Raw genomic sequence first — 25,193 nt, 5'->3', positions numbered from 1 at the left:
CTAAAACCACTTCAGACCATTGTGTGTTTGTGAAAAATTTCTCAGATGGCAAATTTATTATTCTTTTGCTTTATGTTGATGACATGTTAATTGTAGGTCAATATTCTACCATGATTAACAGGTTGAAATTGGGGTTGAGCAAGTCTTTTGCTATGAAAGATTTGGGACCGACAAAGCAAATACTAGGTATGAAAATTGTTCGTGATCGCAAAGAGGGGCTGATTTGGTTGTCTCAAGAAAACTACATGGAGAAGGTTTTTGAGAGATTTAACATGGATAAAGCAAAGCCGGTTGGTTGTCCACTTGCGGGTCACTTCAGAGTTAGTTCGAATCAATGTCCTACAAGTGAGAAAGACAAAGAAGAGATGTTGAAAATTCCTTACGCTTCAGCAGTTGGTTCTTTGATGTACGTCATGGTTTGTACAAGGCCGAATATTGCTCACGCCGTTGGTGTGGTGAGTTGGTTTCTCTCTAATCCGGGTAAAGAACATTGGACAGCGGTAAAATGGATTTTAAGATATCTTCGAGGGACTTCGAAGGTATGTTTGTGTTTTAGAGATGGTAAGCCGATGCTTGATGGGTTCACAGATTCTGACATGGCTGGTGATGCTGATTCTAGAAAATCTACTTCGGGGTATTTGATGACTTTTGCAGGGGGAGCTGTGTCATGGCAATCTAAATTACAAAAATGTGTTGCTCTCTCACCTACCAAAGCTGAATTTATTGCCATTACAGAAGCTTGCAAAGAAGAGTTATGGTTGAAGAAATTTTTGCAAGAGTTTGGTTTGAAGCAAGAAAAGTATGTGCTTTATTGTGATAGTCAAAGTGCTATTCACTTGAGTAAAAATTTTACTTTTCATTCGAGATCGAAACACATTGATGTAAGACACCATTGGAATCGTGATGTGTTAGATTCGAAATTGTTGTAACTCGAAAAGGTTCACACGGATAATAATATTTCGGATATGTAGACTAAGACTTTGTCGAGGAACAAACATTTGAAGTGTCGAACTTTGGCGGGTATGGTTGATATCTCCACCTAAGTCGATAGGGGGAGAATTGTTGGGGTATATCTCCTTATTGGAGCTTGAGACCCAATTGCTTTTGGAAAAATAATTTTAATTTGTTTTGGTTTTGGTATAATATATTTTAATATATTATATATAATTTAAAGATCCAATTCAATTTGGATACAATTAGAGTTTGATAAAACAAACTCAAGACCCAACTATATATATATATGGCTTTGTTTTCAGAGAGAGTTAACAGTGGCCTAATTATATTTGTTTTTCCCGAAGTTGAGTGAAGCAATAGCAGCACTTTTTTGATTAATTGATTGGTGAGATAGTGCTTAAGTGAAATTTGGTGGAATCAATTCTTGATTTTCGACTACTTTTGGTGTGAATATTCGGCTGCTTTGTGTGGGTTGATTTGGAGTATTATTTTAGGTTTTCTACAACTTTGGTTTCTAAAGATTTTTGTTTATCTATTTAGTGAGGTCTTTCTTTTTGTTTATTTGTGATTATTTGAAATTCACCCAAGGGTGATTTTGTGAGATCATTCGTGTCTCGTTTGTAATTATTTGGAAACTTTTTGATTGATAGCGAAATCGGATTTCGATCCCGTGGACGTTTGTAATTGTTTGGAAACTTTTTGGTTGATAGTGAAATCAAATTTCGATCCTGTGGATGTACCTCACATTGAGGGAACCACGTAAAATTCTTGTGTTGCTTTTGATTTAATTTTTCTGCATTAGTTTTTATTCTCATTGATTGATTTACTTGTGGGAATCACATATTTTTCCTAACAATTATAACAATTTGAATTAAGTTTTGAAAACTCTTTTCAAAACTCATAACCAAACAAATTTTCTTACTTCACATGTCAAATCAAATTTTCAAAATTCAATTCTACACTCAATTCAAAACTAAATTCAACACTCTATTAAAAAATCATAACCAAACAAATTTTTTATACTTAAATTATAATTTTAAAATACACAAACTCAAAATATAACTCATATTCTCAAATCATAGTTAGAAAGTCTTATCAGACGAAACCTAGTTTTTTATTTGCAGCGCAACACTGTTAGTTTGGACTTACTCCATTTTAAGCTCTCACTGTTTTTGTCCTTTTCGGCTGAATTGAGTTTTTCATTTTCTTCCCATTTCTTTGCCCTTAACGGGTTTCCAAATTTTGCATTTTCACATGTTTCTTTTCTTTTTTTTTTATTTAAGTTATAATTCATTGAAATTCTTTACTTCTTTTTTAAGGGTTCTACATATATATTATTTTTACTACATCAATATTATTAGGAGATGAAATAAATAAATAAAATAAAATTGATGATAAATAATATTTTTCTACTTAATTAAAAAAATTATTGGAACAACACAGCCATTTAGTTGTAAAAAAGACATGTAAATAAAAATTCACGAGCCCACTACCTTCTTAAAAATAATAAAAAAGATGTATTTCAGAGAAAGAAGGCAAGAAAAGTAATTAAAAAATGCATGTGGTATCATTTTATAAATTATATGAAGCATACAAATCTCTGTTGCTTATTGTTTTTTTTCCTTGACCATTTTTTTCATTCATTAAATTCTTCAAAAATTGTTAAATAATTTTTCTCATTCATCAAATCATCTTCAACCATCAAATCATCTAAAAATTCAAATGTAAAAAATACACCACGTTTGCCCCACCAGTATAAGAAAGGTGATTAGAAGATTCATGTGATATTTAACCGAATCCCATATCTATAAGTTCACCAAACACCACTTTAAAATTTAACCGAAATACTACCAAAAGACCAAGGTTGCATTTGGTAGAGTTTTAGAATTTTGATTTGAGAATAAAGTTGTATTTTGAGTTTGTGAGTTTTAAAATTATGATTTGAGTGTAGAAAATTTATTTGGTTATGAGTTTTAAAAAGAGTTTGAATTGAGTGATGTGACATATAATATTGAAAAGTAGATATTTTGAAAAGTGTTTTAAAAAGTGGGTGTGGAATTAATTTTCTAAAGCTATAACCAAACAACACACTCAAACTAATGGGTAGAATTAAATTTCAAAATTCTACCAAACAAAGCCCAAAACTTTACCAAACAAAGCCCAAAACTTTGCATTGGCAGGTACATAACAAAGTGGAAGATGGAACGCACTGGTGACTCATGCTCATTCTCAAACAGCAAAGTTGAGAACCCCTGAATTGATTGAAGATATCAGAGTTGTTGCATGAACAGAAAAATCATATTTACTAGAGAGGTACTTACATATCTGGTCATCTTCTCTGGGCGCTGGACTCTTTATTAGAGTCTGCTAGAGGAGGTTTTGTCCAACAATGGAGGAGTTGGTCACTCCTCTATTCCTGACATCCAATCCAACACACCAAGTAGGATATGGTTCATATGCAGGAGCCTTAGATACACACTACAAAAATTTCAATTTTTCGTGACAGCAAATGAATTTTAGCGATAGCAAAAGAGGGGCCACAACAGAAGGTGTTGCTAAAACGTGGTATTTTTTTTACGATGGCAAATGTTGGTTTTTGCGACGGCGTTTTACTATCACCTATAATATGTAAAAATTGAGACATTTTATGACGGCAATGTTATACCGTTGCTAAAATTGTTATTTGAGACAGCAAAAAAATGCTGCCATGATATTTTTTTTTTTTTGCGACATCATGACCTCTATCGCTAAAATTCTTTTGCGACGACATTGCCTGTGTTGCCAAAAAAATACTCCATTTTAGCTCTAATGTTTTTTGCGACAATGTGGTGCCGTCGCAAAAAAAAAAAAAAAAATATATATATATATATATATATATATTAAAAATATTCAAATTACCTATATTAAATGGGAAAAAAAAATTGAAAAAGAAACCAATAATTGCATAATAATATAAAAATTCCTGTATAGAAATAACAATTTCTCCATAATAAAAATATTCTTGCATTCATAACTAGACATCATCAAAATTATTCCATTACATAATGTTGCATAATACATATATAATGTTTAAATACATAATGTTGTTCACAATTCAAAATAACATAAACAAAAAAAAAAAAGAATTTTCCTCATCATTCTCCGTATGTAACAAAAACAAAAGTTAGTCGCATTCTTCACAAGCATTCATTCCACAAGAAGGAAACTCCTACTTGGGAAATATCTGAAAACAAAAAACAAAAATAATTAATGACAATATAATTATGTGTTGATATGTTAATTACAAAAAAACATAAAAATTTAACTACTATACAATTACAAAGATAATTATAAAGATAATTAAGTAAATAATTTTGCCCAGACCGAAATTTGGCTCTAACTCCCAAACCGGAAAACTGATTCGAGTACCGTCTTCTCCCACAAGTCTCTTGTGCCAAGGCAGTCGTGTGTGTCAAGTTTCATGCTAATCCGACACTGTGTGGTGATGTTGGAGCGTCAACACCTCGAATTCTAAGTTTCTTAATGAACTACTTTGCCTAAACCGAAATCCGACTCTAACTCCCAAACCGGGAACCCGATTCGAGTTACATCTTCTCCTACAAGTCTCTCGTGCCTAGGCGGTCGTGTGTGCCAAGTTTCGTGCTAATCCGACGCCATTTGGTGATTTTGGGGCGTCAATACTTCGAGTTCTAAGTTTCCTAAGGAACTAGTTTGCCTAAACCAAAATCCAGCTCTAACTCCCAAATCGGGAACCCAATTCGAGTCTTGTATTCTCCCACAAGTCTCTCGTGCCTAGACAGTCGTATGTGCCAAGTTTCGTGCTAATCTAACGCCGTTGCGTGATTTCGGGGTGTCAACATCTCGAATTCTAAGTTTCTTAATGAACTAATTTGCCTAGACCGAAATCGAGCTCTAACTCCCAAACCGAGAACCCGATTCAAGTCTCGTCTTCTCCCACAAGTCTCTCGTGCCTAGGCAGTCGTGTGTGTCAAGTTTCGTGCTAATCCAACGCCGTTTGGTGATTTTGGGGTGTCAACACCTCGAATTCTAAGTTTCTTAAGGAACTAGTTTGCCTAAACCAAAATGCGGCTCTGACTATCAAATCGGGAACCCGATTCGAGTACCGTCTTCTCCCACAAGTCTCTCATTCTTAGGCGGTCGTGTGTGCCAAGTTTCATGCTAATCCGACACCGTTTGGTGATTTTGGGGCACCAACACCTCGAATTCTAAGTTTCTTAAGGAACTAATTTGCCTAGACCGAAATCCGGCTCTAACTCCCAAACCGGGAACTCAATTTGAGTTCCGTCTTCTCCCACAAGTCTCTCGTGCCTAGGTGGTTGTGTGTGCCAAGTTTCGTGCTAATGCAACGTCGTTTGGTGATTTTGGGGCGTCAACACCTCGAATTCTAAGTTTCTTAAGGAACTAGTTTGCCTAGATAGAAATCCGACTCTAACTCGCAAACCGGGAATCCGATTTGAGTCTTGTCTTCTCCCACAAGTCTCTTATGCCTAGGCGGTCATGTGTGCCAAGTTTCGTGCTAATTCGACGCCGTTTGGTGATGTTGGGGCGTTAACACCTCGAATTTTAAGTTTCTTAAGAAACTAGTTTACTTAAACCGAAATTTGGCTCTGACTCCCAAACTGGAAACCCGATTTGAGTCATGTCTTCTCCCACAAGTTTCTCATGCCTAGGCAGTCGTGTGTGCCAAGTTTCGTGCTAATCCGACGCCGTTTGGTGATTTTAGGGCGTCAACACCTCGAATTCTAAGTTTCTTAAGGAACTAGTTTGCTTAGACCGAAATCCGGCTCTAACTCCCAAGCCGGGAACCCGATTCAAATCCTGTCTTCTCCCACAAGTCTCTCGTGCCTATGTGCCAAGTTTCGTGCTAATCCGACGCCGTTTGGTGGTTTTGGGGCGTAATTCTAAGTTTCTTAAGTAACTAGTTTGCTTAGACCAAAATCCGGCTCTAACTCTCAAACCGAGAACCTGATTTGAGTCCCATCTTCTCCCACAAGTCTCTCATGCCTAGGAGGTCGTGTGTGCCAAGTTTCGTGTCCCAAGCCAATCACAAACCTCCATGCCCCCTCATGTTTCCTAATCACCTAATACAAAATCGCAAGTCCCACCCCTCCACTAATCACAATACATGTGGAGTGCTACGTAGCATTGCCCCTGGACCAACTAATAACTTCTCATACTTAAGACACCCATGAACAGGAAACTTGGAATTGACACCCCAAGTAGTATAATAAGGTGCTGGAAGTGAACATTCATGAAAACATTTGGGAATGTGTTCAGAATAAACACAATCATATCTTATACCCAAAGATGTGCATTCAGTTTTTATCATTACCCTTGCCAAAAAGCTTAGTAGCAGGAATCGTCCATGCTGCTCACGATTCTTCCTCAGAAGCGCGATTCTACGCTTATGACTCAAATTCGTTGAAGAATCGCGATTTTGATGCAAAAGAAACGCGAATCTGATCATGAATCTATCTTCTTCTCAGTCGAAGGTCCATCGCTAGCCATCGCAGACTTCTCCCTTCCTACTCGCTGGTCTTTGCGAGTCGCACACAGGCCATCACGACTTCTCTCTCCTCTTCGCTGGTCATCGCGACGTCTCCCTCTTCGCTGGTCTTCGCGAGTCACACACAGGCCATCACACGACTTCTCTCTCGTCTTCGCTAGTCTTCACGCGACGTCTCTCTCTCTCTGATCTTCTCTTCTCAGATTAAAGATATATATATATATAATACGTATTATGTATATATATTTGTTTTTATAAATATATGTTTTTATTTATCTTATATATATATATATATATCTGTTTTAATTTATATATTATATATTATCTTTATAAATTTATGTGTATTTATTTATATATTATATTTATCGACTTAATATTATTATGCTATTTTTTTAAGAAAATAACATAAAACAAATAATTTTTAACAAAAATATTTTAGAATAAATAGATAAAAAAGTAATAAAAATATTTTAAAATAAATTTAAAAAATTCTAATAAAAGTATATAATTAGAATATTTTAACATATAATTTTTTATAATTCTTATTTATTTATAACATGTATAGTCCCATAAAAAAATATAATCTTACAATATATTTTTATATATTATTTAAAATATATACAAACGCTCCCAACTAACGATTCTTGAAGTGTCTACGATTCCACGCTCCCGCTCCCGCTTCGTGCAACTAAGCCAAAAAGCCCTATGTCATCAAACAGAAAACCAATCTGGAGAGGTAAGATGACAGGAAATTACATGGGTATGATCGGATCCAAGTAGATACAGCTTACATAAACAACAGATCAGTTTGCTGTGTGATTAAATATATAATGATTTTTGGGTGTTCTTCACAAAAATTCTAACTAAACATGGGGAAAAAGTTACCAAAATTTTGCATACCTTCAAAACAAGTTCCTCAAAGCATTGCTCCACATTCACCTGCATTTTTGCACTACATTCAATGAAAAGACATCCATACTCCCTAGCAAAGTCAATTCCCTCTTTTTTTGTGACAACCTTTTCACTTTCCTGGCAAAGGAATAGTTGAGAGGCTGAGTACACCTGTATTTTGTGCAAACTTCATCATACTATCCAGTATCCAATAATGCAACATTGGATCATAAATTTGGGAGACAAAGCAAAATTTAACACAATTTCTTAGAAACTAAGTAATTTTATTTGATTCTCCTAGCACCTGGTAAGTTGAAAGAATTCTAAATAAAACTTTTGTATGATGAATTTGTTGAGTACAGGTCATTTCTTTTGCCCACACATCAGATAGATTTGTAAATGTTTCTTGCCGTGTTACAGCATAAACTGTTCAATTCCAAACTCAATTAGGTTCACTGAATATGTGAAGGGTTCAAAATCTTTGAGATAAGGAGACTCTGTGAAAGAATTCAGAAAAACTGCTTGCAGTGATCAGGTAATGTAAATCTTATACAGTTAATTAGTAAACAAAAAAATAACAATTACCAATAAAAATGCTTATAATATTAAACTAAAATACAAAAGAACTTTACCAAACTTCAACCCACACACATTCCGACAAATAAAAGTCCCTTAAGAAACTGACAAGTACCAGAGAGGAGATTTATCAGAGCACATGGATAAAGAATCACCACAACTACACAAAGAAAACTCAATTTCCTCCTTTAGTTATCAGAGATACTGTACTGTCTTATCTCAAATGCTGAAATAGAATGCAACTCCTTTGTTCTTACACAGCCAACATGATCAGTGTTTTAATTCTAACATCATGATGTAGTGTGTGATGCCCCAAAAGTTTTAAGAGAACCAATTGATTGGGATTTAAACATCAGGAGACTGAGGCCTACACGAGGTATGCAAGAAACAGGGGGCTTCTTGATCTCTCCTAATAAGGTTAACTCAAATGTTAAAACTCTGAGATGTGCAAGTATCTAATCTTCGAAATAAATACATAAAACTCAACTCAACAAAATCTGCTCCCAACTATTTCTTTCGCCAGTTGTCTGTCCTGGGCCATAACTCTCATAAGAAATTAATAAACAGAAAAAAAAAATAGTTAAGCAGCAATGCAACACAGGACATTGTCAGGCCAACAGGAATCTTAGACAAGTTAGCAGCCAGAAAAGTGTGCAGATTGTGTACGAATCAATTATGGATAGCTTACATACCATATGTAAATCAGACCTGAAGTGGCACACATAAACAGCTGCACATTTTGACAAACTAAAATAAATACAAAGACAACAATTCGGTGCCCAAACTCTCATGCTTAACTATATCCACTGCACAATGAATAGACTATTTAGTTCATTTGGGTCATAGTTTTAAAAAATCACCCATATGCAGAAGTTCTTGCCAAATGATTCCATCTCAACTTTAATAACTCAGAAGGTTGTGACTGAATAACCAATATACATGATGAGGAACACTGCAAAAGGAAAAAATGGGGGAGGAGGAGAGGGGCACTACAATCAGTCACAAAATATCAAGCTCCATGTGCATAACTTGAGGATTTTGTCATACAAAAAGTAACACTGAAGGCACATAAGTCAAAATTAAATCGATACAGAAAGGGACTGAAGTTAGATAAACAATGAAGAACTAGAGAATTTACCCATTATTATTCCTTTACCTCTATAATATGAACTAGTTAGTGTTCTGAATCTTTCCTGTCCAGCTGCACCATGATGAATAAAAAATCTTAACCAAACAAACCTTTTTTAGCAGTTAAAGACGGTATTGAACATTGACAAATCCAATTCTTGCATTGAGTTTGAGCATTAACCTCAACAAGTGAACCAAAGCAAGGAACTTTCCCATCCTAACAAATGCTCCATTTTCCTGCCATATTAATGTTATAAGTTCTTAAGCTGCATGGAGCAACATAATAATAAACAGTTCTATACTCTCTGTTTGCTTCCACCCTCTTCTTTTCCCCTTTCTTTTACTCTTAGAGACAAGAACTTTATTAGAGAAAAAAATGATAGTACGTTGGAATTTGGGCATCCCTCTAGGCACAGTTTCATAAGTGCTTAGAATTTCACATATGTTTCTCTGCACACATTTAATAAACCTAAGGCTGCATTACATTTCCATCCTAACCACAGAATTTACTTCTTGGTGCCAAACTTACAGATATTTTGCTATTTTAGGCATCCCAATAACTATCTTTGCAACAAGGATTCATAATTTTGATTAATACAATTTATGTTTCTAGTTTGTTTAACTTCTTCCTTTTCTTTTTCTTTTTTTCTAATTTAATCATCAAATAATCTGTCTCTTTCTTAATTCTGCATTGCTATACTTTATCCTACAAGGACCAACAGATTACAATGAAGTAGGAAGTAGGATGATATAATAATATCCATATACATTTCCCACATGCTTCCCAATCTACTTACTAGTCAGCCCAAGGGGTCATATCACATGCACAATAGTAATTTCGAAACCACATATAATGCATACTCACAAAAGTTCCTGGTATTAAGCATAAAAAACATTAAGGTTATGAAAAGGGAAATTCTAGGATTTTAAAAGAAAACAGAACATAGAGGAAAATAGGGCCAGCAGAGAGCAGAAGAAGAACAAAGGCAACAGCAACCAGAAAGAAGCAGCATCATGGTTCTCAACTATTCATTCTTACTCCCAAGGATCATGCCCATCTGTTAACGGTATTTTTCTTCTCTTTTTCCGCCTTCTACCAATTAAGTTTTATTATAATCATTTGGCTTGTCAACTGAAATGTAATAAAGCTCTTACTTTTTATTATATCAGCAAATGATTGCAGTATGATAATTGCAATTAGTTTAGCTCATGTCCAGCACTTTCAATGAGTATATTTGTTTATTAGAGTTAAATCCAGTTTCTTGTATAGAAGGAAATTAATATCAAAACAAATGCCCAAAACAAGAACTACAATAATTCAAAGATTGATGAGACAATCAAAGAAAACCTTTGCAACAAATCCAAAAGAGAGATTTCACCAAGTATAAACAAAAGGAAGGCATTTTATTCCTCACAAAATTCAAATCAATACATTACAGACAGAGACAGATTTGGGGGACAATTAGTAATCAATCACTATCTAAGGTACTATAAGGAAACAGAAGTTCTGCTCTGGAAAATTTAGAAATCATCTACTGAATGTATAAATGGGCAAAAGAATATTAGGTGTGGCATGTATGCTTTTACTAAATTAGCGCTTCTCTCTGTTTAGCTAATTTTGTTTGTCAAGGTTATGTATAAGTACACAACACACTCGACTTTTGCCTATCACAGATAAGATCCATCCATTGAAATTTTAAAGTTCCTGCAAGTAATGAAAGCCTTCATGCTCATCATGATGATAATTCTGTCATGGATCTCTCTGAAATGATCTTGATGTGATAATTCAACGGAGATTTACAAATTTCCACGACTTGGATTGGATTGAAGTTGTACTCTATTTACTATAACTAATGAGCAGCCCAAGATCCAATAATTCTACAGAGATTTACAAGGCCTAATGTTTCACACCAAAAAAAAAAAGGTCTAAATAGTCAACCCTAGAAATCAGTTTTTTTTATTTATTTTAATTATGGAAACTCTCCAATCTCAGTTATTCGTATTTTGACTATGCATAACCACACATGTATATATGAATGTATGTGTGAATGTATACAACAACATAGTAACAACACACAAGAAGTTGGATTCGAAAGTCAAAAAAATAAAATAAATGTATATATATATGGTGATTGCTGATTTCTTCTAGGATACCCAGAGAATACAAAAAAAAAAAAAAATTAAATTAAATTTAAAAAGTTTCATACAATTCACTCTTACCCAAACTCGCTATTTGACAAAAACTAAAAGGTTCTCTTCCACACAAACACACGCAAACAAACACAATTATCCAATTCATAATTGATGGTGTGGTTATTTCTTTACAACTTCAAAGTAAATTTAAATTTTAGGCAAGCCAATCAATCTAACAGCTCATGATAATAAAAATTTCCTCTTTCTTTTCTTTCTTCCACTCTGTCAGTAATTAGACTTTGGTACTTAAAATATTGGAACCCTAAATTTGCAATCAAATGGAAAACAGTATTCACAATCCCAATTACAAAAAAATAAAAATAATGGTAAAAACTCTAAGGCGGTCAATGGTGTTATTCGAAGAGCAGCCGATGCAATCACCAACCTTGCTCATGAGAACAGCAGCATTAAAACCTGTGTTAGGTTTGTTTATTTGCATGATTTTCAGTTAAATATCTAGTATTATACTGTCTTTGTGACATTTTTGGTTGCACATCCAGGATTGAAGGTGGAATCCTGCCCCCAGTTGAATTGCTAGAGTTTATTGACTCAAAAGTCCAGAGAGCAGAAGCAGGAGCCCTACGAACCCTTGCCTTTAAAAATGATGAGAACAAAAATTAGGTTGACTACTTTCTCTGATTCACCGAACTCATTTGAGGATCTAAATAAAATTTTAATTTATTATGCAGTTTGTGTTTTGAAATTATAAATCTGCAGATTGTGGAATGCAATGCTCTACATACTCTTATTCTATTGCTTCGGTCTGAGGATGCTGCCATACATTATGAAGCGGTTGGCTCTAATTTTAATCTATATTATTCAATCTTGAACTTTACATACATTTGGGACATTTTTTTATTACTTCATATTGCCGGAACCCAGAATCACTAATTGACCTCTGAATTTTTTGTCAGGTTGGTGTGATTGGGAATCTGGTGCATTCATCCCCAAATATTAAGAGAGAAGTTCTGCTTGCTGGAGCTTTACAACCTGTTATCAGTTTACTCAGTGTTAAAACCTATCACCTACTTCACCCACTTAAACTTACTCCACTAAACCTAACCCACTACACCACTACCACCTCACCTACTCCACTAAACCTAACCCACTACACCACTACCACCTCCACTTCACCTACTCCTTACCTACTACACACTCACCCTCTTCTATATATAGGAATCATGAATCATTGTAATAAATCAAAAAACAATACAATATCAATCAATCAATCAATAATACATAAATTTTTTACATGGTATCAGAGCCAAGTTAAGAAGCTAATAATTTTGCTTCACCGGCGGGCGGCAGCCTCGCCTTGGCCGCCCGACGGACCTCTATACATGTCTTCACTCCATCTCTTCCCTCTCTTCTTGGAGAATTGCAGCCACTTGATCCTCCATTCGGTCAATGATCTGAGACCATTTAGTTGTTGATTGCTCTGCAACAATCCGGCTCTTCACCAATGATGTCAAGTCCACGAGCAGCAACATCAGTTGCAATAAGAAAATCTACTTGCCTGCTTCCTGAAAAGTTCCAAAGCATCAAGACGCTGGGCTTGGCCTATGTGCAGCCTGCTTTGTTCCACTGCAAATTATCACTCTGGATGTGAAAGTCTTGGAGCACAGTGCAAGAAGAACAGCCCCCCGCTTGTCGGACATAGAGAACTGCCAAGTCCCGAAAGGCTGCGATCCACACGCGATCGCTCAGAACATAAGCTCCGCACTCATTAAGATGAACTACTGTGGCCCCGTCTCCATCTCCGCCTACGGCGACACCACTGGTATTCCCTCCTCTGTCCAAGCAAGCCCTCAACAGCACCGGCATCTCCTTAAATAACGTCCCTGCAGGTGTTCAAGATGCGAGCGACAAGAAGATTCTGTTGGACATGTTATTCTGGGCGGTGGACAATTCTGCGCCCGATAATTATTTGTTAATTTCTGGTGATCGAGACTTCTCCAATGCTCTGCATCAGTTGCGCATGAGGAAATACAATATTCTCCTAGCACAACCTCAAACTCAGGGACAAAGTTCACTTTTTGAATAAAGCCACACCATTACACAACTCATTTTTTTTTGTTTATTCATTTTATCATCATCATCATGATGTACCCCATTCTCTCTCTCTAATAATCAACCCACATGTTCCCCATTTCTTTTCTTTTCTTTATTTTCCACTTTCAAACCCTTTATTTATTTTTTTATTTTTTTATTCTCTTTGAATTCCGTAATGCATTCTCAGCCGACATACACCTGCATAAAGAGCCCCTTTTCTTTTTTTATTTAATCAACCCCACTCCACTTTCTCTTATTTTAATCTATCTCTATATCTCTATATCTATGTTTCTTTTCATCTATTGCACAGACCATTCTTATTAGTATTATTATTATTATTATTATTATTTTTTTGTTTCTTTTTTAATTTTTGCACAACCACAAAAAAAAAAAAAAACAAAAAAAAAACAACCAGGCAAAAGACGAACTTGCACACCACACTCCTTTTATTCATGTCGGGGCTCCCCCGTTCACCATTTTACATCAAAAAAAAAAAAAACACACAAACAAGACCACCACACCCACAGTGGGATTTTTCTTCTCTACTCTGCCGCCGGTCTTTTCTTTTTGCCTCCGTCCTGGGCGGCCCTTGACGGTGCTGCCTCCGTGTTTCCCCCTCCACTGGGCACGATCACTACTCCCTGCTCCTCCACTGCAGCATATGGTGGCCCTCCAAATCGGAACATCACGGTGGCCTTCCGCTTCAGCTCCTTATTTTCTGACTTTAGCACACTTATCTCTGCTCGCGCATCCTTATACATGCGTTGGAGCAGAGCCAGCTGGGAGTTTAACTGTTGCACCTCATTTGTCCTGCTCTGCAGCCGGTGCGACAAATTTGTGACCGCAGTCATGGTTTCCACGCATGACTTCAGAGTATATTGATTGGCCTCAATATCAGTTTGCACCGCCATTTTTTGCTCCACCGACCGCATCGGAAAGTTCAACGGAGCAAAACCAGAGGTGTTTGGTTGAGGTTCACTGGCCACCACACCAGTTATTTCTCTTGTGGACTCATTCAGTTCTGGAAAGAGCGTAAGCAGCCCACGGGAAGAGGAGGCCATGTTCTAGTTAGCTGGACGGGAAGAAGAGGCCATGTTATGGGTTGTTGAGTTTTTTCAGAGCAGGGTTCGTTACAGAGTGTCTCTCTCAGAAATCTCTCTCAGAATACAGCGTATTACAGAGTTTCTCTCTCAGCAGAGGAAGAATTTTTCAGAGGTTTCTCTCAGTTTTTCTGTCTCAGCTTCAGCCTCAGCCTCAGCCTCTGTCTTGGTTAAATAGCCGAGGCAGCCACGCGTATCGCACGCCACTTGACGCCAGACGACAAACGGGCACGCCAGCCAAGGCACTCACGTGCCTCGCCATCATATCTGGCACGCCTTTTTATGGATTGGGCACGCCTTTTGATGGCACGCCTTTTGAAAAATTGGGCACACCTTTTGAGGGTGCGACTTTTTAAGGGTCCGACAAGACTCTGTAAACTGTCCCGACATAGATTCCGGTTAGTTTCTACAAGGGTCCGACAAGACTCTGTAAACTGTCCCGACATTGATTCCGGTTAGTTTCTACAAGGGTCCGACAAGACTCTGTAAACTGTCCCGACATTGATTCCGGTTAGTTTCTACAAGGGTCCAGCAAGACTCCGTAAACTGTCACAACATTGTCTGCTACAACGGTCCGACATGACCCCATAAACTGTCTTCTACATCGGTCTGACACCGCCATCCAGTGTCCTCTACAACGTTATGACACCACCATACAGTGTCTTCACCAACGGTCTGACACGACCATACAGTGTCTCCTCTCCTTTTTTTTATGTATTTTCTTGTTTTGTTCCTCACTTCAAACTCAAGTTGGTTAGTTTCTATCCTCCTTGAGTTTGCGGGGGGCTGTTAAAACCTATCACCTACTTCACCCACTTAAACTTACTCCACTAAACCTAACCCACTACACCACTACCACCTCACCTACTCCACTAAACCTAACCCACTACACCACTACCACCTCCACTTCACCTACTCCTTACCTACTACACACTCACCCTCTTCTATATATAGGAATCATGAATCATTGTAATAAATCAAAAAACAATACAATATCAATCAATCAATCAATAATACATAAATTTTTTACACTCAGGTACTAATCTTTCACTCAATTTGACTTTGTTGAATCATTTTTGTTTCATTGACTGTATGTTTTTGTTAGTTGTTGGTTGTATTTTATCCTAAACTTTCTTCGAACAGGTGTCTGCAAAAGCACAAAAAGTAACAAAAACCCATGCTTTCTTTTTAATTTTCTTCTTCTTTAACTCAATTTTCTGCCAGTCAAATGGATTTAAGCGAGAAATAAATGAAAATTCAAGGGAGTAAAAAAGAAAGTGAGCAAAAAAAATATAAATATACATACCTAGGCAAAACTTAGTGGCAGAAAGAGAGAACGAGGTCAGCGAAGGAACTGAAATTTCGACGAATTGGTAGATTGTTCAGAGTTCAGGTGAAGCTGTCAGTGCCTGAAAGCAAATTCATGAGAGAGATTACAAGGAAAATGAGAGAGAGAGAGAGAGAGAGAGAGAGAGAAGAACAAGAAGAAGAAGAAATGTGAAATTGCAATCCGAACAAACGAGAGAAACGTGAAGACGAAGAAGAAAAAGAGCTAACCTGGTTCAGAGATTGAGACTGACTGAGATGTGAAGACGAAGATGAAAAAAATGCCTGACTGTCGCCGCTTACTCACCGCCGTCGCACGCTGCTCGCTGCCGTCGCCGATTCAAGGCTCGTTGTCGTCTGCCGCTGCTCACAGTCGAGAGAGAGAGAGTCGTGAGAAGAGAGAGATAAGGTTTTTGGTTCAAAGGGTTAGGGATTTTTGAGATTGGGGATTTTTGGTTGAAGGGGGAAAAACAAGCGCGAAGGATAAAAAAAAAAAAGATGAGTTCTCAAATTTTCAATTTTTTTTTTGCAACGTCAAGTTTCACCGTCACAAATGAAAGTTTAAATAATTAAACGACGTCATTTAACTAATTTTTTATTTGCGACGGGGGGATTGTCATCGCAAACAATGGATTTATTTGTGAAAGCATGGGTTGCCATTGCCAAAAACCCGAATTATTTGTGACTGCAGTAGTTGCCATCGCAAAAACTTGCTTTTTTGTGACAGGAAGTAGTACCGTCACTGAAACCCGATTTATTGGAGACGGCAAGTGGTGCCGTCGCAAAAACTCACTTTTTGTGACGATTTTTTTTTACGATAAGTGGTGCCGTCGCAAATACTTTTGTTATATACCCCCTTTTCTTGTAGTGACAGTCAGTTATCCTCAAGGTTGTGTTGCAGGAACTACGGCTATCAGTTGCTGATGGAGAATATTAGACCACTCTGGAAGCTGGTGGAGGCTCTATCCATGTTGACTAGTTTGATGCACGATCAACAATAAAGAAAATTGTATTGAGCAACATTTATCATTCCAATTCTTAAAAATAGTGCACAACTTAGCAGGGCAAAATTAAAAAAGGAAAAAAAGGAAACCATAATGAAATGCGAATCCATGTGCAAATTCATGGTCTGCAGATACACCTGTATCTTCTTCTGATGTTCTCTATCTTATACAAAGCATCTCCCTAGTACAAAAAACAGAAGAGCTCTGTGCATCTTGTATAGCCAGCAGAAAGCATTTATCCCGAATCTAAAGCTTCATGAAAGTTAATCCTAAATCTGTGTTACTTCATGTAAAAGCTCTTTCAACTCTAGAACTCTTCCTTCTGACGCTCCATTTACCAATGATTGGACACTACGTATGTAAAGCCCCTTTTTTTTGTTAGGGACAGCTGAAGAGGTGTTCTTGAAACCAACCCCTTGTAGTTGGTATCTTGGGCATTGTTGTGTTGGTTTGGATTAAATGGAGTTGTACAAGGTCTCAAATTTGAATAAGAATGAACTTGGCAACATCATTTTTTAGTCTAAAAGTCAAAAAGTCACTAAAAAAATCAAAAAACCAATAACCTATATCAAAAAGTAAAAGATTTCATTTTCTCTTTACTTTTTGCACATCTTTGCGTAAAAAATTAAAAAGTCATCCCAAACGTACTAGTTTATTTTACCTCATATTTTAGCCAAAAAGTCAAAAAGTTACTAAAATAGTTTGTCCCCAAACAACATGTCAAAAAGACTTGTAGCCACTCCCAAGCCCCAAGTAATTGGAATTCAAATATTTCCTCTGTGGAGTTCAGTTGTGTAAGATCTCAAGCAGGAACAATGATGAATTAATTAATTATGTCTAAACTACAAAAATGGATGTGTGTCAATTCAAATTCAATTCTTTATTGGGTTGAGTTGAGTTGCAAAGACTCAAAAACTATACAACAGGTTTCAAATTATTAACATATGATAGTGAAAGTGGCACCTCGCAAACAATTTAGGTGGTTGTGATTTAAGAATTCCTAAGGTTAAATGGTTTAAGATCTCAAGTTTGTAAAAAAAAAAAAAAAAAAAAAAACAAACGAACAAACAAAACAAAACAAAAAACATGATCCAATTTGTAACTGTCAAAACAATTTCCAATAAGCATCCACTGCAAAAGACTGAAACAAGAAGTAGGTAGTAGACATTTCAATGATTCTAAGAATTTCAAACACCAAAAAAAATAAAATAAAATAAAATAAAATAGAAAACACAAGGGCAGAAATCTACTCACTTCAACACTGAAGATTAAAAAAAGGCTTTCTTCTATACCCCTAAAGGACAGTGTGCATCAATATAGAAAACTATCATTTGGGACTCAACACAAATACAAATGTATACCCAAACTCCTTCCCAATCACTTCCAATTCAACAGCTTCAAGTATATAATTGACTGTTTTACACGGTGTCTTTAGAAAGCACTTTTTTCCTTTCAATGCATGAAGTCATGAACCACCAAATAATATGCTTCAAGCTAAAAACTGACGTGCCTGTCTTACTGGGCTGAAGTAGCACCACTGCTTCCTAATCCCATCTTCTTCCCCAAAACCGCAAGCTGCTCTGCAAACTCACTACCGGTGAGAATTTCAGTCGTTCCATATATTACATGTTTGACTGGCTGTTGACATTGTGCAAGCTCTTGCAAGCTCCCATACTCCACATAATTGCCACCACCTATCATAAACACAATAGCTTCTTTAAATGGTCCTTTCAGATGGCTACTACTTGTCCCAGAGCTTGACTTGGGAGCACGAGGATCAAATACAAGATAAGATTCAATTTCAGGATTTGGTTTCCCCTCCATCAAGGCTTCAACTGTCCTTGACAATGCAAGTTGATGATCACTAGACAATAGATTCTTCACACCAGCAGTGACAGCACTAAGTGACTGCCCGTAGAGCTTCTCAGCCCAATCCACAATGTGACTTCTACTAGCAGAATTTGCATTAGCCAATGAAACATTTAACGACTTGATCTTTTTGACATACTGAAATGCACTAGTATCAACTTCAGACTCCCTGAGTGCTTCTTCAACCATTTCCACTTCTGAATGAGGCATGCTTTCAGAAGAAATAAGGTACATGATTGCAAAACGCAGCTTATCCAACTTGGTTCCTTTCCCTTTAAGTACACTGAGCAGTTCAGTCCTATCGATACCACCTCGAACCATCATGTCACTCTCTTTTTTGGCAAATGAATCGAGTGACCTCTCCTTGATCTCACCCAGCAAAACAGTAGCAATATTGGTGTGCTTATCAATCACCTGCTTCCTTTCAGTCAACTCTGGCAGGGAATTCACAGCATTCATCAAATGCTTTGTGTTGCCAATCAAGTCTGTCCCATCAAATTCAGCCCCCTCGTTTCCACCAGTCCTCCTGTTCACCTCATCAACATCCTTCTTATACTTATTCAATTGGGTCTCAATCTCCACAGCCACTTCTGGAAATTCCAACAACCCATTTGCCACCCAAAACGGGTCCATCCTATCCAATTCATAAGATTTCATCCCACCCTTCTCTCCTGGCACACTCAATCTATTCAGCCTCAAACCCAAAACATCATGAACAAGTGCCCTATACCTAAAATCATGCTGTATAGCAACAGACAGCTCGAAATTCCGATCAAATATACACAAAATGGGCCTCTGAAATGAAGTAGCAAAATTCCCACCTTCAGAGAACAAATTGTTCTTTGCCAACAAATGGTCGCGCAAACGCTGATCCAGCAAAGACGCAACCATTTCAGCAGGCCCACCGCGCGGGCACCTGATTATAGGGACAACAGCAAGTGTAGCCAAAACACAGAACAAACCATTCACAATTTTCTCAATAATTTCCTCAATTTCGCGGTCTCCGGCAGAAGGATCATTCAATTGAACATAACAAGACTTATCCGCAAGAGAAAACAAATTATCCTCTAGGGTTACAAACTCCAAGTACTGATCGTGTACCTTGGAAATTCGATTGATGGAGTCGGAATTGAGAGTCCCCGATGCGAGATCTTCAAGGAGAGCGCGAGGAATCGAGGATGAGAAATTGAGCTGGAAGGAATCGTAGAGAGATCGAGAGGCATCGGAGACGATTCGCTGAACGTTGAGGTGAGTGGGTTGAACGAAGTAGACGGCGGGGACATCGTGGACAGGCTTGCGGTCCTTGTCGATGAGGAAGTATAGGGTTACGCCGTGCTTGCGGAGGTCCTTGACGTGGATGAGAGGGGAGAGAATGTCTTGGCAGAACTTGTCGTAGATTAAGATCTTGTAAACTTCTTCATTCGCTGTTCCACTTGAATTCACAGGTTGGTTCAGATTCAGCATTCGAGTTATGCATTCTGCAAATCAAAGTCATGAATGAATATCAACAAATTAGATCGATAGATCTAGAGAGAGAGAGAGAGAGAGATGGAGAGAGATCTACCGGTCTGTCTTTGTCGGAGATTGAGTGCCATGGTTGAGTGCTGTAGAAAGCTTCGCAGGAGAACGAAGACGAAGACGAAGACGGAGACGACGTTGGCGTTGTTGTTTCTGGTAAGGCTCCGTTTGGATGCCAACTAACGGTGGTTCGCGACCTTATACCAACCTTCCTTCTGAATGCCGTATGGTAACACCCACTGTTTGGTTACAGAAGTTTCTAAACAAGTTTTACTTTTGCCAGACTATAACGACGCCGTTTTTGTGTTCATTTTGTTCACAATGAATATGTAAGCATCTGGAATGTGGATATTCGTCAAAATCAGACTAATACACTCAGAGAGAGAGAGAGAGAGAGAGAGAGAGTTGATTTGGGGGTGATGGCAAGGCCATCGTTTCTTGGAAACAAGTACTGGGTGCTGAGACATGGTAAAAGCATTCCAAATGAGAAGGGTCTAATTGTTTCGTCTATGGTTCGTCTTCTTCCTTTCAATGTCTTAATTTGCTACTATTCGAAAATGATTCCTTTACATATATGTCTGTTTTAGATGGTTATGTGCTCGTTGTGTTGTGCTGGGTTGGTTTTTTCAATTGCATTGGAAATACTTTTTTGGGTTTTACAAATGGTTGATTTTTACTGTTATCTGATTACTTTTTTTTATTTTATTTTTTATGTTGAATTGTTGAATGATTAACTTACTAGCTTTATGGATTCATGTTGCGAGTATGAATGTGTATTTGTGTGTGTGGAATAGTTTGGGGGAACATACGCTTTGTCAGAGGATTGCTGCTTTCATACATCATTTTTTTTTTTTTTTTTTTTAAAGTTTTCATACATCATATATTTGTATACCTTTTGTTTTCTGAAATTTTCTTTACTTCTAAAAGATATACATTTTTTCCAGGTTCCTTTCTTTATCTTTTTCTTTTTCTTCTTCTTCTTCTTCTTCTTTTTTTTTAAAAAAAAAATTTCCCTGATTGACTAATGAATTATCAAATTTTGACTGAATAATGGAATGTCCTTTCCCTATTTTGAACATGAAAAATGCGAGCCTTTATCTGCATATAGAACGGCTGCCTAATGCTCATTCAGTTTATAACTTTATAAGCATTACAATAAAACTTTATCCTTGCATGTCTTGTTCGACTCCTGTCTTTATAGATCTAACTTGGAGATGAGGAGTGCTCTCAGGTTATGTCTTCAACTTCCAAATATATTATGAAGTGAAAATTTTAATAATGCACACAAGATTAATTTTAATAATGTGGAAGATTTACATTGAAGATTCTTTTTGTTTGGGTTTAATCAATTTTCACGTGATTTATGTAGTTACATGGTTCAACATGACTCAAGTTTCTATTATTACAGCAGCCATCAATTTTGTTAAATAGTGACTGGTATCTTAACAGGAAAATGGCACACTGGAGGAATATAAATTAGCTCCTGAAGGTGTTAATCAAGCACTTTTGGCAGGAGAATTATTCCAAAAGGTAGGTGTTCCTACAAATACTTGCTGTGGTTCTCCAGGGCCAACACGGCTTTCTCAATTTAACATTGCTGAAAAGTGATCTAGAATGTATAGCTGATGTAAGAGCATCTCCAATCCTTCACTAAATCTTGTATGAAATTTAAATTTGATGAAATTTTTGGTGAAAATGGCGTCCAATCATTTCACCAAACTTGTATCAAATCAAGTTTTTACCAAATTTTTCATCAAATCAAGGAAAAAAACAAGTTTTTCACCAAATTGGATGAAAGAAGCTATTGAGGATGAGCTTGAAATTTTTTTAAATGATTTGATGAAATTTTAAAGTGAGGATTGGAGCAGTCAGTTTTTTCACCAAATCAAACTTTTAGTTAAATTTGATGAAAAGCCATTGGAACATATCCCATATCCAATCAATTTTTTAGCCAAATTTGATGGGGAAAAAAAAAAAAAAAAGAAAGAAAGATGAAGGATTGGAGATGATCTATAATATGAGTACTTGTTAGGTGAAGATGTTGCCTTTCTACTGGTGTAGCTTAGTCCTTTTTTTTTCTCTGACAAGTAACTTTTGACCATTTTATTTACTCTCTCTCACTCTCTCACTGTTTTTACTTGTATTCTATGTGTTTTCTAAATTTGCTAAAACTTCTATAGCCGGGCTGATTCTTATGCTTGAGAATCTTCCGGATTAGGTTCTGGTTGGGTCTTACGGATTACTAACTATAATACTACTTGAACCAAAAGCCCGTAAAATTGATCAAGCCAAATTGTATAGTCAGTCAAGTACATAATCCTAGTTTTAAAGGTTACCAATTGATGTGTTATTTTCTACCTTCTTACCAATTTAGTTTACATTTTCTACCTTGTAAGTGGGTGAAAAGCTAGAAAAGGCAGTGTTAATTGAAGATGTGGCAGTAACAGATAAAGGTGGAAAATAACACAGATCTACACCAAGGTTTGCCTTATTTGTAAGGTATTCATGTGGGATATCTCCCACAAGTTTCCCAGTGGATCTATTATGTGCCACATATGATATCACCCAATCACATCATCCACCTGCAAGGCTGCAACATTGTGGCAATTAATTCCTTTCCTCAGTTTGGATCATAAATTTTTGCTAAACTTTATTTCTCAAAACAGTTCATCTTCATTATACTTGGCCATTGTGGACCGTAGAGAAAGTCCTTTTGATTGTGAGAAACCTCAAGAAAGGTTTTTTTAGATTTTTGCTCCTCTTGAATGAATTTCTGATTTTGATCGTGATTAGTTCTGTTATTATCTTTTAATGAGCCTGAAGGAAAGACTTGTCCATGTGGATGGAAGTATGCATTCCCTTGGTACCTCTCTTTTACTAATATGTTTCTCTACATATATATTGAGTTTTACAGGAGAAACAAATTATGTGCAGGAACTGGAGGAAAATAAAATACCACTTGAAAATGTTCGAATTTGCTATTCCCCCTTTTCAAGAACTAGACACACTGCTAAAGTTGTTGCATCAGTTTTGAATATCCCCTTTGAAGGTCCTCAATGTAAGGTAAGGTATCGAATCTTGACAGATTTATTTCATGAAGTAAATTTTAATATTGAAATGCATGTGTAGCTGTTGTTTTGTTATTTCACACGTGTTGCCCTTGTCGTTGCCTCAATTCTCTGGAACTTTCTGCTGTAGCGTAATGTGAACAATTTATTTAGTTTTGAAATTGTGCTGTGCTTTTGCTATCTTGTACCCAAAAAAGAGCTTTTGTTATTTTCTCTCTGGTTGACTTTTCAATTAAATTTTCTGGCCAGATGATAGAAGATCTCCGGGAGCGTTTCTTTGGTCCTTCGTTTGAACTTACATCTCATGATAAAGTACGTAGTTTCTTTGAGGGACTAAATATAGATTTTACGTGAAGTGAAAGAAGCAGATTGATGGGCTTTCAATTCTTGAACTTCTTGTATGCATTTGTTTATTGGAGTTAATTGATGCAGAGTTGATTTGATTCTGGGTCTAGCACTCATTATAAGTACCATGCTACTATACTGTTAACATTTGAGTCTGAATTTGTGCTCTTTCATGAACAGTATTCAGAGATATGGGCTCTTGATGCAAAAGATCCATTCATGAAGCCGGAAGGTGGAGAAAGTGTTTCAGATGTTGTTTCTAGACTGACAAGTGCTTTGATAACCATTGAGTCAGAGTTTCAAGGGTAAAAATTCTTTCTTCTTTTGTCTTTAGGTCTGTGTTTCAAGGGTCAAATGGTGGGCATCTTTTTCTACATCTTAAATGAGATCTGATGGGCGATATATGGGAGATTTCTGACATGTAAAGGACTAGCAGCAAAATGGCAAGTCTGGTGCTACTCATGGATGTGCTTTCAAAACACAACGTCAAGCTTAATCATGTTTTGAAAACAGTACTTCACAAAACAGCATGGGTTTGGGAAATAAGTTAAAAATTTCTTGGATTTTGGAAACATGATTTAAAATTGCATGGTTTGGTTAAAAAACTGGATCATGTAGCTTGGGAGAGTTGTTATTTGTTAACTTGTGCTACTCTTGGACTAGTAAACTAGCTCCCAGTCATAATTATGCCAATTTTAACTACACTGTTTACCACTTCTGTCTTGTAATTCTTTGCTTGAAATAGCATTTCAAATTTTGCCATGTTTTAAGATAATTTGATATGTGAAATAATAGTGCTTTTGTGTTGCAGCTGCACAATCTTGGTTGTCAGCCATGGTGATCCCCTTCAAATCTTGCAGACGATACTCAATGCAGCTAAAGAACATACCGGACCCAATGTTGATGACTTAGCATCAAGAATACAGGCTGTTAAAGTTCCTTCCGTCCTGTCACTGCACCGGAAGTTCAGCCTTCTTACTGGAGAACTCCGGGCAGTTATATAAATTGCAGCTTCTATGGACATAGACATAGCCTTCGGGAAGGCTTATTAGCTGTTGAAATTTATCTTCTTCTATGACTATATATTCTTGTAATAACCAACTTGTTCCAAAATTTCTGCGGGCAATTTGCAGCTGGGTCACCATAATTGTTATTGCAGTGACTAGCAAGTCCCAAGCCTCGCAACTAAGATTATTGTAGCCTCAAAACCTCATTACCTTTTTATGTTCATTTCCACGTTTACAGAAGCTTGGTTTTGCCTGTATTCATTCCATCTCTAGAAAAAAAATAATAATAAAAAAAATTAAATTAAAAAAATTTCCCCATTTCGGTACTAAAGATCACATTATGTATGAATATGCCTAAGGGGTTTTTTTTTTTTTTTTTTTCTCCATCCAAAACCTCCACTTACGAAAGGTGGTGCTTTATTAATTCTATTTTGCTTCTTCAACCATGGTTCTATTGCCTTCTCTACCACTAATAAAATAAATTGTATTAATAATTTGAGAACAATAGTTATGATTTGCTTGTGTATTTCTATATATTAATAGTTCTATTAATATTTATGAATAAATATAAAGTATTTGTTAATAAGTTTGATATGAGTGTACATCATTTTTTGTAAAATAAAAGTATGTGTGTT

At 36.6% G+C, this 25,193-nt stretch overlaps 2 protein-coding genes and 2 long non-coding RNA genes across 4 annotated transcripts; 2 read left to right on the top strand and 2 right to left on the bottom strand.

The window, feature by feature from the left end:
• Nucleotides 1-3,941: 3,941 nt before the first annotated feature.
• Nucleotides 3,942-17,802, bottom strand: LOC114293348 (uncharacterized). Its single transcript, XR_014360616.1, has 6 exons — nucleotides 15,979-17,802; nucleotides 15,728-15,830; nucleotides 9,258-9,313; nucleotides 9,105-9,149; nucleotides 7,382-7,543; nucleotides 3,942-4,177 (listed from the first exon to the last, which is right to left on the bottom strand). It is a non-coding gene; the product is annotated as an uncharacterized LOC114293348 (long non-coding RNA).
• Nucleotides 11,766-12,279, top strand: LOC145819849 (uncharacterized). Its single transcript, XR_014360617.1, has 3 exons — nucleotides 11,766-11,890; nucleotides 11,987-12,061; nucleotides 12,184-12,279. It is a non-coding gene; the product is annotated as an uncharacterized LOC145819849 (long non-coding RNA).
• A 44-nt stretch (nucleotides 17,803-17,846) lies between the features above and the next one.
• On the bottom strand, nucleotides 17,847-20,429 carry LOC114293345 (SEC1 family transport protein SLY1). Its single transcript, XM_082913762.1, has 2 exons — nucleotides 20,185-20,429; nucleotides 17,847-20,098 (listed from the first exon to the last, which is right to left on the bottom strand). Exons 1-2 carry the CDS (start codon nucleotides 20,213-20,215, stop codon nucleotides 18,267-18,269), a joined length of 1,863 nt encoding a protein of 620 aa, XP_082769888.1. The 5' UTR covers nucleotides 20,216-20,429; the 3' UTR covers nucleotides 17,847-18,266.
• Nucleotides 20,430-20,518: 89 nt separating this feature from the next.
• On the top strand, nucleotides 20,519-24,798 carry LOC114293346 (uncharacterized). The gene is made up of 6 exons (XM_028237390.2): nucleotides 20,519-20,650; nucleotides 21,588-21,668; nucleotides 23,073-23,201; nucleotides 23,456-23,518; nucleotides 23,732-23,856; nucleotides 24,363-24,798. The coding sequence occupies exons 1-6, from the start codon at nucleotides 20,558-20,560 to the stop codon at nucleotides 24,553-24,555; spliced, it is 684 nt and encodes a 227-aa protein (XP_028093191.1). The 5' UTR covers nucleotides 20,519-20,557; the 3' UTR covers nucleotides 24,556-24,798.
• Nucleotides 24,799-25,193: the final 395 nt, after the last annotated feature.

The sequence above is a fragment of the Camellia sinensis genome, chromosome 2, assembly GCF_055761805.1.
Source record: "Camellia sinensis isolate YWXY chromosome 2, ASM5576180v1, whole genome shotgun sequence".
NCBI lineage: Eukaryota > Viridiplantae > Streptophyta > Magnoliopsida > Ericales > Theaceae > Camellia > Camellia sinensis.
This window is presented reverse-complemented; position numbering and strand designations above follow the sequence as displayed.

What these genes read in the sequence shown, in the direction of transcription:
- LOC114293345 (XM_082913762.1), bottom strand. Translation starts at nt 20,215, where the DNA reads ATGGCACTCAATCTCCGACAAAGACAGACCG. An exon ending in TCTCCGACAAAGACAGACCG is followed by an intron (nt 20,099 to 20,184) that starts GTAGATCTCTCT and finishes TTTGATTTGCAG; the next exon opens with AATGCATAACTCGAATGCTG.
- LOC114293346 (XM_028237390.2), top strand. Translation starts at nt 20,558, where the DNA reads ATGGCAAGGCCATCGTTTCTTGGAAACAAGTACTGGGTGCTGAGACAT. An exon ending in TTGAAGGTCCTCAATGTAAG is followed by an intron (nt 23,202 to 23,455) that starts GTAAGGTATCGA and finishes TTTTCTGGCCAG; the next exon opens with ATGATAGAAGATCTCCGGGA. An exon ending in AACTTACATCTCATGATAAA is followed by an intron (nt 23,519 to 23,731) that starts GTACGTAGTTTC and finishes TTTCATGAACAG; the next exon opens with TATTCAGAGATATGGGCTCT.